Source organism: Heptranchias perlo, chromosome X (assembly GCF_035084215.1).
Source record: "Heptranchias perlo isolate sHepPer1 chromosome X, sHepPer1.hap1, whole genome shotgun sequence".
NCBI classification, from domain to species: Eukaryota; Metazoa; Chordata; class Chondrichthyes; order Hexanchiformes; family Hexanchidae; genus Heptranchias; species Heptranchias perlo.
Genome location: NC_090370.1, coordinates 11,170,083 through 11,189,118, shown reverse-complemented (window position 1 = coordinate 11,189,118; position 19,036 = coordinate 11,170,083). Strand labels below are relative to the sequence as shown.

Here is a 19,036-nt window from a genome sequence, read left to right as displayed (position 1 = left end):
ATGAGAGGCACTTGTGGTTCATACAAGGAGATGGGTTAAGAGGAAGGGAAATTTGTTGCGCAAACCCATTTCTGTTCATTTTAGAAACACACAAGGGAAGAACATTAAAATACATCTTTACTTCCGATGAAAGGTCATCGACCTGAAACGTTAACTCTGTTTCTCTCTCTCTCCCCACAGATGCTGCCTGACCTGCTGAGTGTTTCCAGCATTTTCAGTTATTAATGCGGTGTAAACAGGCTTGTTTCGGTCTAATCCCAAATCCAAGCACTACAACACAGGCGAAAGTGAACGTTAGGCGCTGTTTATCCCCCAGTACCAACTCTCCCCTTCTTATTTTTTTTTGTCCTTTTACAAGTTTCGGATAGCCGCGGCAGCGAAAGGGTTAAAACGAAAGGCCACCTCCCCTCCCCTCCCGAGCGCTGGTTCTCGCTGGCTATTTGTGAATGCATCGGAGGAGAGAGAGAGAGAGGGCGGAGTAATCCCTTTTGTAGATTTCACTCAGTGAAACGGTTCCGTGTCTGGTTAATTTCAACCCACCTCTGGTCAATTTCACCCACGCTGCATCTTTCAGGCGATGGCAAGCTGCAGGAATGGCTAAAACCTACCAGTTCTACATGGTCCTGCTGCTCCTGAATATCAGCACCGGGGCCGGTAAGTACTCGGGAGTTCACCTGCTGTTAGGAGGAGGAGGAGGAGGAGGAGGAGTGGGGGGAGCGCCCCGGTTCTTTTTATTTTAAAACATTATATTTAAGCGTCTGAAATGTTTATTTACATCCCTGTCCTCGCAACATGGCGCCCGGAGTTGGATACAATGTTGCCACAAGGACTGATTGTTTCACTGGCAATATCTCGTGATCCGAACCTAAATAAGAAACCCAGTGTGCTGCTGGGATTTCGATACATTTCGACCCACACAGTGTATCATTTGCTGGTCGGTTTCACTCTCTTTTGTTTCCATTCTTGTTAATTTCGCTTCCCTTTTTGTGTGTGTGTGTGTGTTTCATTGACCTGGTTTCGCTTTGATATCCGTCATTTGCTGTGCTTATTATTGCTAGCGCTGTGGATTGACTTTATCGATTCGTCTCTTTTTTCCCTCCCTTTTACACACAAACAAAAGCCGACAGGTATTTGAATGAGTGGCTTTGTTCGGCCTAGTTAGGTTGGTTATCGAAGTCCCCGATCACAATGAGCGTCCTGTGGAAAAAAAGCCCCTTTCACGTTGCTTCGCCAATTCTGTGTCAATCTGCATAAGAGTCGGACTTTCCCAAGACGCCCATTGCCAGGAAACCGGTTGCCAATTTTCATAAATTCTGAATTTAATGAGCTAAGGAGGAGCCCGGTGGACTTAATTCAGAAGCGAGGCTGCCAATAAATACATTGCTGTAATAATCTTCTCACCCGCCCCACCCCCATGTGTGCGTGTCTCTCTCTCTCTAGATGGTCCTGAATTTGGAATGTGTCCTGGCCTGACCCTAGACACTTAACTTTGTACGGGAGAGTGGAAAGTAATTGGGCACCGATTTTAAACTTCCTTTTGCTTATCTCCCCTCCTGACTGCGGTGACTGATGTTGAGGGACAGGTGCCCTTTGCCCAGGGTGCCATTCTTTTGTGTGTGAGCCAAGGCTGTGAGTGTTGCCAGGGTATTTGGCTGCAGGGCATGATAGTTGTGTCTGATCTTCCTAGGGGGGTGGGGGTTTGGAATAGCAACCAGGAGCTGGGGGCTGCTTTTTTAAACGTCTTGCCCTACACCAGGAATGTTGAAGTCAGTTCTACAGGACTGTCCCAGCTGAAACCATTAACCCAGCACAGACGGGATAGGAGCTGTACCTCCCAGCAGCACACCACACAGAGTGCCTTTGTCCACTGCGGAAAGGGCAGGTGGTCTTAACAATTGGTTTCAGCGATGTGAACCATCTAATGTTGGTACAGGAGTCTTTGTTGGACCGATGTCAAGTTGGAGGGAGGAGAGAGAAAGTACGGGGGAAATATTAATTGATGAGAAAATCTTCATCCCTGGGCTTGTGTTTGTAATTGAGAAGTGGAGGAGCCTCACTTATTCAGGACACCTGGGCTTTAGTGAGATTGGAACATTTTTCCAGAATTGTGGCTTTTTAACAATTGCGGGTAAATGTTTCGCTCTTTTTTTTTCCTCCCACCCCCAAAAAGTTCTGGAAAATGAATAAAGTCGCTTTCCCTTGATGTTTAGTTGTAAATCATTACTTGGGTGCGTGCTGTTCTTTGTCCAAGGTCTTTTTACCTGATGCCACTTCCAGAGATGATTCTAAGTGTTCTGTGCTTGTGACTTCTTTTGTATGGAGTCAATTACTATGAAAGATTTGCAGTTATATGTCGCCTCATTGCAGCTCTTCAAATCATAAGTACGTTACAATGAATCTGAAGTGCACTCACTGTTAATGTGGGGGATCATGGCAAAGTCAGAACTTGCATTTATATAATGCCTTTCCTGACCTCGCTGTTTACACTTCAAAAGTATTTCATTAGCTGTGCTCACTGTTGTAATGTAGGCAATGCTGCAGTCAATTTGCGCACAGCAAGGTCCCACAAACAGCAATGTGATAATGACCAGATCGTCTGTTTTAATGTTGCTTGAGGGATAAATATTGGCCAGGACACTGGGGGAGAACTCCCCTGCTCTTCGAATAGTGCCATGGGATCTTTTACATCCATCTGAGAGGGGAGGCGGAACCTTGGTTTAACTTCTCATCCGAAAGATGGCACCTCCAACAGTGCAGCACTCCCTCAGTACTGCACAGAGTGTCAGCCTAGATGTTGTGCTCAAGTCTCTGGAGTGGGACTTGAATCCACAACCTTCTGTCTCAATGGCGACAGAGCCATCCACCGAGCCAAGGCTGACTCGTGGCAGTCATTTTTCACACCACAAGGTGCCACAAAGAGCAACGAGGAAGAATGGCCAGTTTTTGGTGGTGTAGGTTGAGGGAGGAACATTGTGCAGGGCACCAGGAGAGCCCTTGGCTGCACCTTGAATAGTGCCATGGGATGGTAAAGGCCTGCCTGAACCAACAGCTTCTGTTTTATGTTTCATCCAAAGGGCAGCACCTCCATCCGTGCCACACTACATTTGAAGAATCAGCCCAGGTTATGTGCTCGATCCTGGAGTGGGGCTTGAGACCACATAAACTTGCATTTATATAGCGCCTTTAACATAGTAAAATGTCCCAAGGTGCTTCACAGCTTTAGCAAACAAAATTTGACACTGAGCCATATAAGGAGATATTAGGACAGGTGACCAAAAGCTTGGTCAGAGGTAGGTTTTAAGGAGTGTCTTAAAGGAGGAGACAGAGGGGGGAAAGGTTTAGGGAGGGAATTCCAGAGCTTAGGGCCTAGGCAGCTGAAGGCACGGCTGCCAATGGTGGAGCGATTAAAATCGGGGAGTGCAGAGATCCCGGAGGGTTGTAGGGCTGGAGGAGGTCACAGAGATAGGGAGCGTGAGACAAGCACCTGATGCGTAGGCACAGCTGAGACCTGTTTCTTGTCCAGGAGATGGTACTCTTTGTGGAAATCTTCTTTAGTTCTTGTTCGATATCTCTGCAAGTTCTTCTGTGAACTTGACTCTGCCCCCTCTCCTCTTTTTCTTTTCAAGTATTTATCCAATTTTCTTTTGAGAGACTGGGAAGATTGGGTTTGTTTTCCTTGGAGCAGAGGAGGCTGAGGGGGGACATGATTGAGGTGTACAAAATTATGAGGGGCACAGATAGGATGGATACTAAGGAGCTTTTTCCCTTCGTTGAGGGTTCTATAACAAGGGGGCATAGATTCAAGGTAAAAGGCGGGAGGTTTAGAGGGGATTTGAGAGAGAACTTTTTCACCCAGAGGGTGGTTGGAGTCTGGAACTCACTGTCTGAAAGGGTTGTGGAGGCAGGAACCCTCACAACATTCAAGAAGCATTTGGATGAGCACTTGAAATGCCATAGCATACAAGGCTACGGACCAAATGCTGGAATATGGGATTAGAGTAGACAGGGCTGATGGCCGGCGCGGACACGATGGGCCGAAGGGCCTCTATCCGTGCTGTATGACTCTATGACTATTGAATCTGCTTCCATCACCCTTTCAGGCAGTGAATTCCAGATCATGACAACTTGCTGCGTCCAAAAAAAAATTCTCCTCTCACCTCCTGGTTCTTTAATATTATATCTAGTATATTGGGACCACTATCCGACAGGAAAAATCCCACTTCCCTTAATGCACTTTAATATTAACTACTCTCAATTCGCCCCCTCAATTTTCTGCCATTGTTGTCACTGCCTTTGATCAACCAGTATGTCTTCCCTAGTGTGATGTGTCTTGATGCTATTTCGAGACACAGCCCAAGGTTGGAAGGATGCAATCTGCTAATGTTCTGCCGGATATTTTGAGCAGTTTAAGCAGACGTCGTGTAAACATTTGATCTGCTCACCATTATCCTTCACTGAAATCCTAGTGTCACCCAAGTGACAAGATTGCTCGTTATGTGAGTGCCAAGGTAACCAAGCCCTGCAATTACTTACACCGTGGGATGCTATCTGAATGCTTGGTGTGTTTGTCTAACATTTCCCTCCGCTGTTTAACTGGAGGCTTTGACCCCTTTTCATTTTAACCTGAGGGTGACAAACTGGCAAATATAAAGTTGTTGGGCAATTTAATTGCCGGCAGATGTCAATGTTATTTTAGAAACCAAAAAAGTTGCCTGCTTTTTTTTAAACCAGCGCCTCCCCTTTAAAACATTTATTTCTTTATGATGTGTTTGCATCGTGTAAGGAGAAAATGATAGGTCATGATGGACAAGCCCTCCATCCTTAAGACCTCACTGTTCACTGACTTGTAGCAGAGTCCTGCCAATGGTTAAGGATTTGTCCTGATATTGATTTGAATGCTTCTGTTTGACTATACATGGGTTTGGCACTCCTGACCCAATTTCTCAGGTGCCAATGCGACTAATGGATTGTGCCAGGAAATTTCTGAACTCGCTGTCCATAAAGGCAAAAGAGCCCAGTGTGTTGTTGAGGCCTACAGGCCAGTCGGGTCCCAGGTTTTGATCTTGCCCTGCGTAGAGTTAGCTGGGGTGCTGCTTTCGGTGACCTGAAGCTAATGAAGGGAAAAATAGGCGAGGATTTACAGGAAAGAAAGGACTTGGATTTTATAGCTCCTTTCAGGATCTCCCAAAGCACTTTACGGCCAATGAAGTACTTTTTTTCATGTCACCACTGTTGTAATGTAGGAAACACGGCAGCCAATTCCCGCACCGAAAACTCCCGCAAATGGCAATGAGATAGTGGTAGCACTCTCGCTGCTGAGTCAGAAGGTCGCAGGTTTAAATCCCGCTCCAGAGACTTGAGCACAATTAATGTGGGCTGACAGTCCGAGTGCAGAACTGCGCGGAACGCTGCACTGTCGGAGGTGCCGTTTTTTGGATGAGACCGTTAAACCGAGGCTCCGTCTGCCCTCTTGGGTGGACGTAAAAGATTTCACAGCTCTATTTCGAAAGAAGAGCGGGGGAATTTTCCCTGGTGTCCTGGCCAATATTTATCCCTCAACCAACATCACTTATGTTTGACACATTATCTGGTTATTATCTCGTTGTTGTATGTGGGATCTTGCTGTGTGCAAATTGGTTGCTGCGTTTGCCACAGTGTCTATGCTGTAAAAATTTTTTTTTACAATTACTTAATTGGCTGTAAAGTGCTTTTAGGATGTCCTGAGGTCATGAGAAGTACTATAGAAATACAAATTCCTTCTTTGGGCTGGATTTGAAGCCAAGTCCCAGAGGGATGTGTCTTGCTTATGGGCGTCCCGTCTCCATGTAATCCCTTCGCTGGGGGAGAGGCAGATTAGGAAGCAGTGGAGTGGGAACTTGGATTCTCAAAAGAAGTTGATCAGTATGTGGCTCGGATGGAGAGGGGCAAGCCGCTCTGCGAAACTGAGCTAAATCCACAATTTCAATTCATATTGCAATTGCCTGCGTTCTGAATTCTCTCTGTTTACATCACATGGTAGACTTGGAGATACGATGTAACAAGTGCGTAGGAGTCACGTTTGTGACTCTTTCTGGCCATGGATCGTGGACTTTGCCTGATGCTGGGCGGGCAGGACCCATACAGACCAGTAAAAAGACAATTGCTTTTGTGGCCTGTATTGCCAGGCTGAGAGTTCGGTCTATACGGGCAGGCTGTGGGCAAAATGTTGCCCCCCACCCCCCCATCTTTCTCACCACCCACCCCACCATCCTCCCCCCTCCAAAGGGAAGCAGTACAGGTGGTGATTGTTTACCTCTGCCTTGCTCTTGGCAGCGGAGAAAGAAAGTGCCTCACGAGGGTATGTTAGCTGCCTCGTTTGTACTGCATAAATGGGGTATCCATTTGACAGCATCTAGATCACAACAACCTGCATTTGTATAGTGTTTTTAACATGGAGAAATTTCCCAAGGCCCTTCACAGAGGCGTGATCAGATAACAATGTACGCCAAGCCAAAGATGGGAATATTAGCAGAGGGAGGGAATTTGAGCGTAGGGCCTAGACAGCTGTAGTAGGGTCGCCAACCCTCCAGGATTGCCCTGGAGCCTCCAGGAATTAAAGCCTAATCTCCAGGACACTGACAGCAACCCAGGAGACAAATCCTAGGGGCATTTAAAAAAGTGTTTTTCATTGCACGCTTTTGTTTATTAGTTATAAACATATTGGAAATGGGGTGGTGGGATGTGGAAGGGAAAGGCTGTTTGACCAGTCACGAATCATCCAATTGGGTAACAAGAGTCTGCCCGCTTTCCAATTGGTGTGGGATGGCAGGGCGCTGTGAGGATGGACGTGTTGGGCAACCAATGGTGGGAGTGTGGGGGTGGTTCATGGCAGGAGGTCATGTGATAAAACCTCCAAGACTACCTCCAACCAGAGTTGGCAACCCTAGGCTGAAGGCGCTGAACAAAAGATTTTCAGGGGTGGAGGGGGAGTTGCAGGGCTGGACGAGGTTACAGAGATAGGGAGGGGCGAGGCCGTGAAGGGACTTGAAACAGGAGGATGAGAATTTTAAATTGGCGACGTTGGGGGACAGGGAGCCAGTGGAAGTCAGCAAGGACATAGGTGATGGGATGCGGGCAGCAGAGATTAATGCTGTGAGACGCCTCCCAGGTAGCGTTGGACTGGTGAATTCAGTTGGATTTTGACTTCCTGATCCCAACAGTTCCAATTCAGCTGAAGTCCGATGGAAATGCCATTTGAAACTTTCTATTCAAGGTAATCCGTGTGGGTTGGATATAAAACTACTCAAGGACATTTGAGTCCTGTTTGCCTGCAATGTACGCAGCATTGAAACTGCTGTTGGGTGATGAGCTGCTAATGAGAAAAGCACACGGCACCTGATAGCAATCTGATACTCGAATCCCACATAGTCCATGATTTGATGGCTTGTGGTCGGGCCAGCGCTCCCAAAGTAATCGAACTTTCTTGGTTATGTATGATGTTCTCATTATCATGCTTTATTCTTGCCTAGAATAACTGCTTTTGAAATGTGATAATTCTCTGGGAAGTTGACTCTTTTTCCCCTCTTACCTCTCCCGTTTTCCTCCCGCCCCACTTTCCTGAAGGTGTTGACTCATGCTGGGTACGATTCCACAGGTGCTTGGCTCTCTTATCCCAGCAGGAGAATTGTAACCCCCCCGAAAATACTGGGCTACGGTTCTGCAGGAATAACTGTTTTGGGACCTTACACGCGGCAAGCTGGTACACAAATGTCAGCTGTGGCTCAGTGGATAGCGCACTCGCTTCTGAGTCAGAAGGTTGTGGGTTCAATCCCCACTCCAGAGCCTTGAGCACAAATTCTAGGCTGGCACTCTCAGTTCCAGCTCTGACGGAGTGCTGCGTTGTCAGAGGTGCTGGCTTTCGGGTGAGACGTTAAACTGAGGATGCTGGATGTTATAAGATCCCAAGACACTATTTTGAAGAAGAGCAGGGGAGTTCTCCCTGGTGTCCTGGCCAATATTTATCCCTCAACCAACACCTAAAAACAGATTATCCATTCATTATCACATTGCCGTTTGTGGGACCTTGTGTGCAAATTGGCTGCTGTGATTCTTACGTAGAATTATATTGAATTAACAGCACAGAAACAGGCCATTTGGCCCAACGAGTCCATGCCAGTGTTTATGCTCCACATGAGCCTCCTCCCTCCCTACTTCATCTAACCCTATCAGCATATCCTTCTATTCCTTTCTCCCTCGTGTGTTTATCTGGCTTCCCCTTAAATGCATCGATGCTATTCGCCTCAACTACTCCTTGTGGGAGCGAGTTCCACATTCTCACCACTCTCTGGGTAAAGAATTTTCTCCTGAATTCCCGATTGGATTTATTAGTGACTATCTTATATTTATGACCTCTAGTTTTGGACTTCCCCACACCACAAATGGAAACATCTCTACGTCTACCCTATCAAACCCCTTCATAATTTTGAAGACCTCTCTATCAGGTCACCCCTCAGCCTTCTCTTTTCTAGAGAAAAGAGCCCCAGCCTGTTCAGTCTTTCCTGATAGTTATACCCTCTCAGTTCTGATAAATCTTTTTTGTACCGTCTCCAGTGCCTCTCTATCCTTTTTAATATGGAGACCAGAATTATACACAGTCCTCTTAAGTACTTGCAGTGCTGTAATGACCTCCCGTCCCCTCCCTCATTCACCATCCCACCTCGTGTGGTCCTCTCGGTTGCTTGCCCAGAGGCAGAGCTGGTGAATCGGGCAGCAGTTCACAAACAAAAGGTGGGTCCTCCATCGCCAAGTTAGTGAGCTTGTTTATATTTCCGTGTGTGGAGCAGACGGGTATGGCTGCTCTAAAGTGAAGGGGCCTTGGGGAATGATGGGGAAATTAGCTGGCATTCTGCCTGATTTATCTGATGGGAGGCAAAGTAGAAGAATTTTTCATCTGTTTAAATCAGTTGGATTAAAGGCTTTAGGCGTGTTTTGCAATGATGGCGAACCATTAACTGCAGATGAGCAGTACTCTCTTCCTGGGCCTATTTTAATTGGACCAAAAGGGGGACACACTGGGTTGCCCCAATGTTACCTGACCAGAATCAGCACCCCCATGTCTTCCTGGACCCTGGTGATGTGCTGTTTGATTCCACATTTCCTCCACCTGTCTTCTAAATGCATGTGGTGGGTTCCAGTATGTGTGACGTGAATATTCCAATGCTTTCTTGGCCGGCCTCTCACCTTCCACCCTCCGTGAACTTCAGTTCATCTAAAACTCTGCTGCCCTGTATCCTGACTCGCACCAAGCCCCGTTCATCCATCACCCCTGTGCTTGCTGACCTACATTGGCTCCTGAACTGGCAATGCCTCGGTTTTAAAAAAAAATTTCATCCTTGTGTTCAAATCCCTCCATGACCTTACCCCTCCCTATCTCTTTAATCTCCTCCAACCCTACAACCATCTGAGATCTCTGTGCTCCTCCAATTCTGGCCTCTTGCGCATCTCCGATTTTCATCGCTCCACCATGTGCTGTCAGCTGCCTAGGCCCTAAGCTCTGGAATTCTCTCTCTCTGACCAAGTATCTCTTTGTATGGCTCGGTGTCAAATTTTGTCCGATAACTCTCCTGCTAAGCACCTGGGGATGTTTTACAATGTTAAAGGCACTATATAAATGTAAGTTGTTGGCTAAATTGTGTTGGGGGAGGTGGCTGGGGGGAATTATATCCGGGCCCACCTTGATCTAAGACGTAGCAATGCGCATGATGACCTTGTCGTGTCACGCTCCTAGTTTTGCGCAAACCAGGACCTACCTCAAACGGTTCCGGCTGACCCACAATTTGGGCAGCGGCAGACGTGAAGGTAACTCGAGGAGATGGGTAAACCGCGACCCTGGGCATCCCTCTCCCAGCATCCTAGCCGTAATATAGAAGTGCCTTAGGTTGTACGTAATGAGTGGAGCGAGCAGCATGATGGGTAGACTGGCCTCTTCAGACCATGTTCTCCTACATTCTTGAGTTTGAAAGAAGAACGCACAAACAAACTTGCATTTCTATAACGCCTTTCACGACCTCAGGACATCCCGAAGTGCTTCGCAGCCAATTAAGTACTTTTGAAGTTTAGTTGCTGTTGTAAATTGCGCACAGCAAAGTCGCACAAACAGCCGTATGATAATGATCAGATCATCTGTTTTGAGGTGTTGGTTGAGAGATAAATATTGGCACAGGACACCGGAGAGTACTCCCCTGCTCTTCAAAATAGTGCCATGGTATCTTTTACGTCCACCTGAGAGGGCAGATGCCTTGAGTCCTGTTTAAAAAATTTCCGATTCTTTTGTACTTTCACTCGTTGGGTTTAGATTCAGTCAGCCACCTGTGTTTACAGTGTAAAATCTGGCTTCCTTATCCCAGGGGGCAGAATCTTAGATGCCTAAACTGGCCCTTGAGCTGCTTTTTAAAGACCTGTGCCTAATAGCACTGTCTCCCAACAATGGGTTATTTGCACAGTCGGCTAGAATCCTAAAGTACATTTGCTGGGATTCGCTATGGAAGAGAGTCGGAAAACCCATATTTACTGGGTCTTTCCAGCTGCCGGCCTGAGCAAATCCTGGCAAGTTCCCCTTCGAGCTTGAGCCAGCTGTGCAAGAGTCGTGCGTCTAGTATTGCCATACTGGAGGTATTGTCATATGACCCGCCCACCTTCACCCGCCCCGCCCCCAGGCTCCCGACATCGGTCGCCCGACAAGTCCATCCTTGTGGCGCCTCATCTTGCTACGTCAATTGGAAAGTGATAACTCTCCTTTACCCGATTTGAGTGCTCCTTGACGATCAGTCAAAGAGCTTTTTTTCCCCCCCCTATCCCCAATAAATAAGTGTTCAAAGAAAATGGGGAAAAAAAACCACACCATCTTTTTAACACCCCCAATAATTTTTCTCCAAGATTGCTGGAAGCAGTGTCCTGGCGATTAATCTTTAATTCCTGGAGTCTCCAGGAATTATCGACAGGTCGTCGACCAGTGCTATCAAGCGGCACTTACTCACCAATAACCTGCTCACCGATGCTCAGTTTGGGTTCCGCCAGGACCACTCGGCTCCAGACCTCATTACAGCCTTGGTCCAAACATGGACAAAAGAGCTGAATTCCAGAGGTGAGGTGAGAGTCACTGCCTTTGACATCAAGGCAGCATTTGACCGAGTGTGGCACCAAGGAGCCCTAGTAAAATTGAAGTCAATGGGAATCGGGGGGAAAACTCTCCAGTGGCTGGAGTCATACCTAACACAAAGGAAGATGGTAGTGGTTGTTGGAGGTCAATCATCTCAGCCCCAGGGCAGTGTCCGAGGCCCAACCATCTTCAGCTGCTTCATCAATGGCCTTCCCTCCATCATAAGGTCAAAAATGGGGATGTTCGCTGATGATTGCACAGTGTTCAGTTCCATTCGCATCCCCTCAAATAATGAAGCATTCAGAGCCCGCATGCAGCAAGACCTGGACAACATCCAGGCTTGGGCTGATAAGTGGCAAGTAACATTCGCGCCAGACAAGTGCCAGGCAATGACCATCTCCAACAAGAGAGTGTCTAACCACCTCCCCTTGACATTCAACGGCATTACCATCGCCGAATCCCCCACCATCAACATCCTGGGGGTCACCATTGACCAGAAACTGAACTGGACCAGCCATATAAATACTGTGGCTACAAGAGCAGGTCAGAGGCTGGGTATTCTGCGGCGAGTGACTCACCTCCTGGCTCCCCAAAGCCTTTCCACCATCTACAAGGCACAAGTCAGGAGTGTGATGGAATACTCTCCACTTGCTTGGATGAGTGCAGCTCCAACAACACTCAAGAAGCTCAACACCATCCAGGACAAAGCGGCCCGCTTGATTGGCACCCCATCCACCACCCTAAACATTCACTCCCTTCACCACCGGCGCACAGTGGCTGCAGTGTGTACCATCCACAGGATGCACTGCAGCAACTCGCCAAGGCTTCTTCGACAGCACCTCCCAAACCCGCGACCTCTACCACCTAGAAGGACAAGAGCAGCAGGCACATGGGAACAACGCCACCTGCGCGTTCCCCTCCAAGTCACACACCATCCAGACTTGGAAATATATCGCTGTTCCTTCATCGTCGCTGGGTCAAAATCCTGGAACTCCCTTCCTAACAGCATTGTGGGAGAACAGTCACCACACGGACTGCAGCGGTTCAAGAAGGTGGCTCACCACCTCCTTCTCGAGGGCAATTAGGGATGGGCAATAAATGCCGGCTTCACCAGCGACGCCCACATCCCATGAACGAATAATTAAAAAAAAATCCTAGCAGGTTGGCAAGCCTGCGTGCATCAAAAAGCTGGTGCCGCCAGCATGGGTCTTGCACAGTGTGAAAGGAGTTTAAGATTCTGGCTGGATTGAGCAGTATAAACGTGGGCATCAACTCTTTTTTTCTCCCCCTGTCCCTGGAATATGAACCAAACAAGCTCCAATGCACCAAGCAGCTTTGGTTTGAGAATATCGGTGGAGGTGCTTTGTGATTCTTCCAAGCAAATGTACTTCTTTTTCTCTTCCTGCCTGTCTGCGGTGCAATATGGAAATTGTGTAAAAGAGAAAAGTTGGTATTTGACTACTGGTTGTGAATGAAGTGCTGATTTGTTCTGTCTACGTGGCCTCTCCAGACTAGTGATCAAAGTCCTCCCTTGCTTAGTGTGTGCTGGGTGTGTCTGGTAACTGGTTCTGAATGAAGTGCTGATTGTTCTCTCCGTGACCTCTTCAGACTCGAGCTTGTAGCTGTTGCTTTGTTGGAGTTTGGGAGCCGTCAACAGGATTAAGAAAGTGACGGGCTACCAGAAGGCATCCAACGGCAAGATAACAATCAGTGTCCTGTTTCACATGGGTCTCCATAGACATCAATCCCAAAAGAGCCTCTTTTGTGTAAAAAAAAGAGTTCTCGCCTAATCCAGGATCAGAGTAGAATGAATGAAGCCAGATAGCAAAAATTGTTTGCATCAGCAATGAGCACCTTGTGCGTGGAATGCTACTCAAAATGGGGAGCTTGTAAATCGTGGTCTGTCCCCCACCGCTTTCACTGAAACCCAGAAGGTGATGTCCACTTGTGAGTGATTTTAAATTCTCATCCTTTGTGTTCTAATCCCTCCATGGCCTCGCCCCTCCCTATCTCTGTAACCTCCTCCAGCCCGACAACCCTCCGAGATCTCTGCGCTCCTCCAATTCTGGCCTCGTGCACATCCCTGGTTTCTTTCGCCCCTCTGTTGGTGGCCATGCCTTCAGCGGCCTAGGCCCTAAGCTCTGGAATTCCCTCCCTAAACCTCCCCGCCTCTCTCTCCTCCTTTTAAGACCCTTCTTTGACCAAGCTTTTGGTCACCTGTCCTAATATCTCTTCATGTGGCTCGGTGCCAAATTTTTGTCTGCTAACGCTCCTGTGAAGCGCCTTGGGACGTTTGACTACGTTAAAGGTGCTATATAAATGCAAGTTGTTCATTCAGTGTCATGGGAAGAGTTTCCAGATGGCTGTGAGTGTATGGCTGAGCTACTCACTGGATAAAGACAGGAAGATCTCCAAGATTGGTCTGGGGTGGCAACAAAGGTGATACTGTTAGCTTCCTAATGCCTGGGCTTGGGAAATGATGGACGAGCCAGGGTTCCTGCTTCTGATAGCCCACTGCTGGAAATGTGGGGGTCCTGTGTTGGGGGTGTGCATGGGGAGAGGGAAAGGAAGGGTAGGGCCGGACTTGGCTGTGATTGCCCCGCCCGCCATAGCTAAATAGCTGCTGACATTCATTGTCAGCTCGCATGTGATAAACCCCCACCCCCCTCACAGTAAGGAGTCAACACCTTTAGTCGGAGCAGAGAAAATTGAGGGTGCGGGGAAAGGATTTCCACCAGAGAATAAAATGGACATCCTGTTTATCAGCTGTTGCACTTCAAAATGCTTGAAATGACAGCAGCTATTATGTCGGCAACCGCGGCAGCCATTTTTGTGCCTAGCAAGATCCCACAAAGTCCAGTTGATGTTTTTTTGAAGAGGGGGCGGTGATGTTGGCCAGGTCACTGGGGGAAGTCTGCTGTTCATCAAATGGTGCTGTGGGACCTTTCGATGTTCATCAGACTGGCTCTCTGTTAAATGCCTCCTCCAAAAGATGGCACTTCTGACAATGCAGCATTCCTTCAGCACCGCACTGAAGAGTAAGACCCACGACCATCTAAATCCAGGGTGAGAGTGCTGCCAGCAGAACCAAGTCGATGCTTGGAGAAGTTGTTCAATCAAACTTTCGTTGATGTGAAGTTCTCCCAAATTTTGACTTGTGCTTCAAAAGATATGTGAGGGGAAAGAGATTCTTGAGCAGACTCAAAGAGAAATCCTGCTATGGTGTCATTTGTGTTAGGTTTCTTGGCTTTGTCTTGGATGTGGTACTGAGTGGCACTGCCAGGGCTGGAGATGTCGTCATGAAATGCAGTAGTTCTGGTACTGGATTAGCAACCCAGAGATTGTAATTTGTGGTTTAGCACCAATAAAAATGACTCTGAAAACTGCCAGATTTATTATATTAAATTATTGCTTCACAAATATCCTTTGGGGAAGAGAACCTGCTGCCCCTACCCAGTTTTGCTATGTTTAGGGCAATGAGGGATGGGCAATAAATGCTGGCCTTGCCAACGTCACCCACTTCCTGAGATTTTTAAAAACAAAAATAGATTTGAGTCTCGTTTAACTTTTAGAAATTTCTAAACAACCAAGTCCAAAAGAGATGTGTGTCTTTATTCTGAGGGCACGAGGTCAGAATGACTGCAAGAGTCAAGCAATGAAATAAACCCAATGTGTGTGTGTTTTTCTTAAATCATTCTGGGGATGTGGGTGTCGCTGGCAAGGCTGGCATTTATTGCCCATCCCTAGTTGCCCTTGAGAAGTTGATGGTGAGCCGCCGCCTTGAACCGTTGCGTGTGTGTGTGAATGCTTGCTCGCGTGTGTAGCAATGATCTTTGTCGTCTCCAACTTTTCAGGTCAACGAGTGCACTGCTGCAGCCCTCCACTGCAGTCAATATTTGCAATTATTCCACTCAATCTGTTAAATGTGCAATCACGGATTGAGACAGGACTGGGCTTGCTGCCTTCTATTGTTTACCAGCTGTGTACTCAACTAAGGGACCGGGCTTTTTACTGTTACATGGACCACGTCCCCATAATTGTTTGGAACCTCTTGACTCGCATGCATTTTACTTTTTGTCTATGTTCACGCCTCCTTACCTGAAGGTGTTGACTCTTACTAGGGTACAGTTACACAGGTGCTACCAGCCAGCTGGTACCTTGAAGTGGCCACCTATCTGACCAGACAGTTGAGTATTGGCAGGTGTTGATCGGGGAGGCAAGGAGGCATTACAGCTGAGCCCGACTCTTGCCCAACATCCATGGAAACCATTGTCTAGTAAGGGGAAATTTGGGGCACCTTGGTTGATCCTTCCCAATTGAAATCAATTAACAACATTCCTGTCAATAATTATACTGCTGGGTGTTTTCACCATTCAAGTGGACATAGAATGACAATTTTACCCTCCCACCATTCTACCCTTCTACCCTGGTGACCTTCATGAAGGTTTGACCAATAGTATTTGGCATCAGATGAGCAGTGAATCAGTTTCACAATAATGACTTCTTGCCCAAGTGTCTCAAAGACTCACTAACCTGATTTATCATTGCTGTGACTGGCCAGTGCCCCTTTAAATGCCGATGTGTGGTGGCCATGTGGTCTTCACCTGGTTTCTGCCACCTTGGATCTTGATGGCACGTGGAGCGGCAGATCTCCGCGCAAACAAATGTGAGCCGACCCCTCATGTCCCCATGTGATTGTTTTGGGATACCAAGGGAAAGAGACCACTCCAGTTCTTGTGAGCACATAATCCAGGCCGACACTCCAGTGCAGTACTGAGGGAGCGCTGCACTGTCGGAGGTGCCATCATTCGGATGAGTCGTTTAAACAGAGTCCCTGTCTGTCCCCTCGGGTGGATGGTAATGATCCCATGGTGCTATTTCGAAGAGGAGCAGGGGCGTTCTCCCTGGTGTCCTGGCTAACATTTATCCTTCAACCAACATCACCAAAAACAGATGATCTGGTCATTATCACGTTGCTGTTTGTGGGAGCTTGCTGTGTGCAAATTGGCTGCCACGTTTCCTACAGTGACAAGCCTTCAAAAGTACTTCATTTAGCTGCAAAGCGCTTTGGGACGTCCTGGGGTTGTGAAAGCCGCTATATAAATGCAAGTTCGTTCTATCAGTTTTTGAAGTGCAGTTGCTGTTATTTTGTAGACATTTGCAGCAGCAAATGAATGACTGGATGATTTTTTTTTTGGTAGTGTTGGTTGAGGGAGAAATGTTGGCCTGGACACTCTGATCTCCTTGCTCTGCTAATTCTAACTTACTGGTCATGGACAAACAGTCACGGCAATGATAAATCAGGTTAAAGTGAATCTCTGAGACACTGGAGCAGAACGTCATTATCGTGAAACTGATTCATTGCTCCTCTGATGCCCTCATCAAATATTATTGGTCAAATCTTCATGAAGACGATGCAGTGTTGTCACTAGGATAGACGCAGGGTAGAATGGTGATTATGCCCACCTGAATAGGCAGACAGGGTCTCAGATTAATGTCTCATCTAATAGGCGGCACCTTCAACAATGCAGCGCTCCCCCTGTAATATGTTGGAGTGTCAGCCCAAAATGTGGGCTCCAGTCCTCCAGTGGGGTTTGAACCCACCACCTTCTAACTCTGAGGTAAAAGTGCTACCAATTGAACCATGCTGACACTTGAGAGGGTTGGTGTTGGGCACAGCATTGTAATAAATATGGGGCATAATAAGTCACCCACGGCTTGGTATCTTCCGCGCACCCCCCCAAGTGAAATCTTCACTCACCTAAAGAACTATAGCACTCTCTCCAAGTCGTGAAGCGATCCTGAAGAGTGCAACAATGCACCTTCTTGGTACGGGCGAGGGATGGGGCACAGAAGAGCAGATATAGGCTGGAAAAGATTATGTACAGCCCAAACAGCAGAGCATCTCTGAAGGATTGGAGATGGGACGGAGAAATGCATTAATGTTTAAAAAGCAGCTCTTGAGTGGGTTTTTATTTGTTGATCTTGCTGGTGAGTAACCCGCCTGGGGCTGGTGAACAAGTAGAACTTCCAAGCCCTGCTTTGGAGGCGTCTAATCCTTTTAAAAGCTAGACTAGGTTAATGCACAAAAAAAGTGTTTATTGTTGTGTAATCCTCGATATTTCTGACTCGCCGTATTTTTTAAACAGAATTAAAAATTTAGCCATATCCAGGAGTTGGTGCCCGGGAGCAGGCCGTTTGTCATGGCAACCACTGCTGTTGTTGAGCCAGCTGCTAAAAGCGTGGGAGACGCCAGATTTTGTTAGCTGTTTATGCATAGTATACACTAAGATAGCATGGAATATGTATTGCATATTTTCACCCTCCCCTCCCTTTCATTTCCCGCTCTGCTCCAGATGGTGCCGACTCTTGCCAGGGGCATGGGCTTCACGGTTGCTGGGTGCCCTTTGCTACCTCGCCCAGGTGGCCGCTCTTCATGTTTGGGCGTTGACGGTGAGTGTTGGCAGCTATTTGACTGCTGCGGGCACTCTAGCCAAACCCAAGCCTGTTGTCCCTCAATGTCCCCACACCTGCACTTTCCAGCAGAGGGAGGGGGAGAGGGGGAGAAAGGTCCATGGGTAGCAATCAGGGATGGCAGCCAGGGTCGCCAACTCTGGGTATATTCCTGGAGGCTTCATCACATGACCTCCCGCCTCAAACTGCCCCGCCCCCACATTCCTGCCATTGGTCCATCCTCCAGGTCACTGCCTTCCCACGGCCAATTGGAAAGCGAATAAACTCTTTGAAACCCAATTGGATTTATCCTGACCGTTAGTGAGACAAACTTTTTTTTCCCCCATCTCCAATATTTTTATAACCAATAAATGAAAGTGTTCAAAGAAAATGGAAAAAGCCCACAATTTTGTTTAATCCCCCCACCCCCCCATGATTTTTCTCCTGGATTTTGCTCGCCGCAGTGCCTTGGAGATTAATCTTCGATTCCTGGAGGATTGGCAACATTAATGGGAACTTGAGTCGATAGCTCTCCCCACTCAAGCTAATTGTAGTGTCCATATTGCTACCCCAGTTGAGATCACCACCGACCACTTGGGACCTCCCTGATCTGCACGTCCTATGACCACACCAGGCAGTATTCTTACCTCCTGAGCCATCCCAGTCACCAATGTGCAGTATTTTCTTTTTCTCTGAGGAGCTATCAGAGGGCTGAGTTATGTGGAAGAGTTACAAAAATTCCCTGCTCTTTGAATTAGTGCCGTGGGATCTTTTGCGGCCACTTTGGACAGAAAATTTGGCGCCTCGTCCAAAAGACGACCCCTCCCACAGTGCAACACTGTTGTTTCGGCCAAGTATGAGCTCAAAGTCCTGGAGTGGGGTACTCCTTTTGCCGATTTCTCGGGCTGCGCGCTCCATTTGCCTCTTCAAATTTTCATTGTTTGAATTAGAGCTGTTCCAGGATTTGAACCATTTTTTTGCATGATCCCAGGGCCTCTGAATACAACTTTAGATATAAGCAGGGCGACTAGTTTACAGTGACTGACTGGCATTTTGTTTTTATTGTGTGAAACTTTTCTCTTTTAAGTTGTGTTTTGGGGATTGCATTCCACAAATAGTCTTGTTTTTCTATGCAAGGGGCAGCTAGTTTCTATAATCACTGCCATTGGTTTATGTGACTTAAGTCAAATTCCATTTTTCTTGCACATTGGGGTTCAGAGGATTCTTCCTGCTTTTCTGAGGATTGTACTCCATGCTTCTGAAATGTTTCTTCTCTTTCTCTCTTTCCCCCCCCCCCCCCCACCTCTGAAAATGGCTTTGAATACCAGGGATGGGATTCCCTGGTAGAGCCTTATCCATTTCCCCTTCTCTTCCCCCTCTCATTTTTTCATTCTGGAGTCTCCTTTGCAGAAGTGACGGGACTGGGGGAGGGTAGAGGTGGCGGCA

The 19,036-nt window shown here is 47.4% G+C and overlaps 1 protein-coding gene across 2 annotated transcripts in view; it reads left to right on the top strand.

Moving 5' to 3' along the window:
- The first annotated feature begins 458 nt into the window (after nt 1-458).
- LOC137307268 (activin receptor type-1B-like) overlaps nt 459-19,036 on the top strand; it is a 63,099-nt gene continuing 44,521 nt past the window's right edge. For both annotated transcript variants that reach the window (XM_067976705.1, XM_067976704.1), the window contains exon 1: nt 459-654. In XM_067976705.1, coding sequence (XP_067832806.1) covers nt 594-654 — 61 coding nt within the window. In that variant the 5' untranslated portion in view covers nt 459-593. The remainder of the gene's footprint in view (nt 655-19,036) is intronic.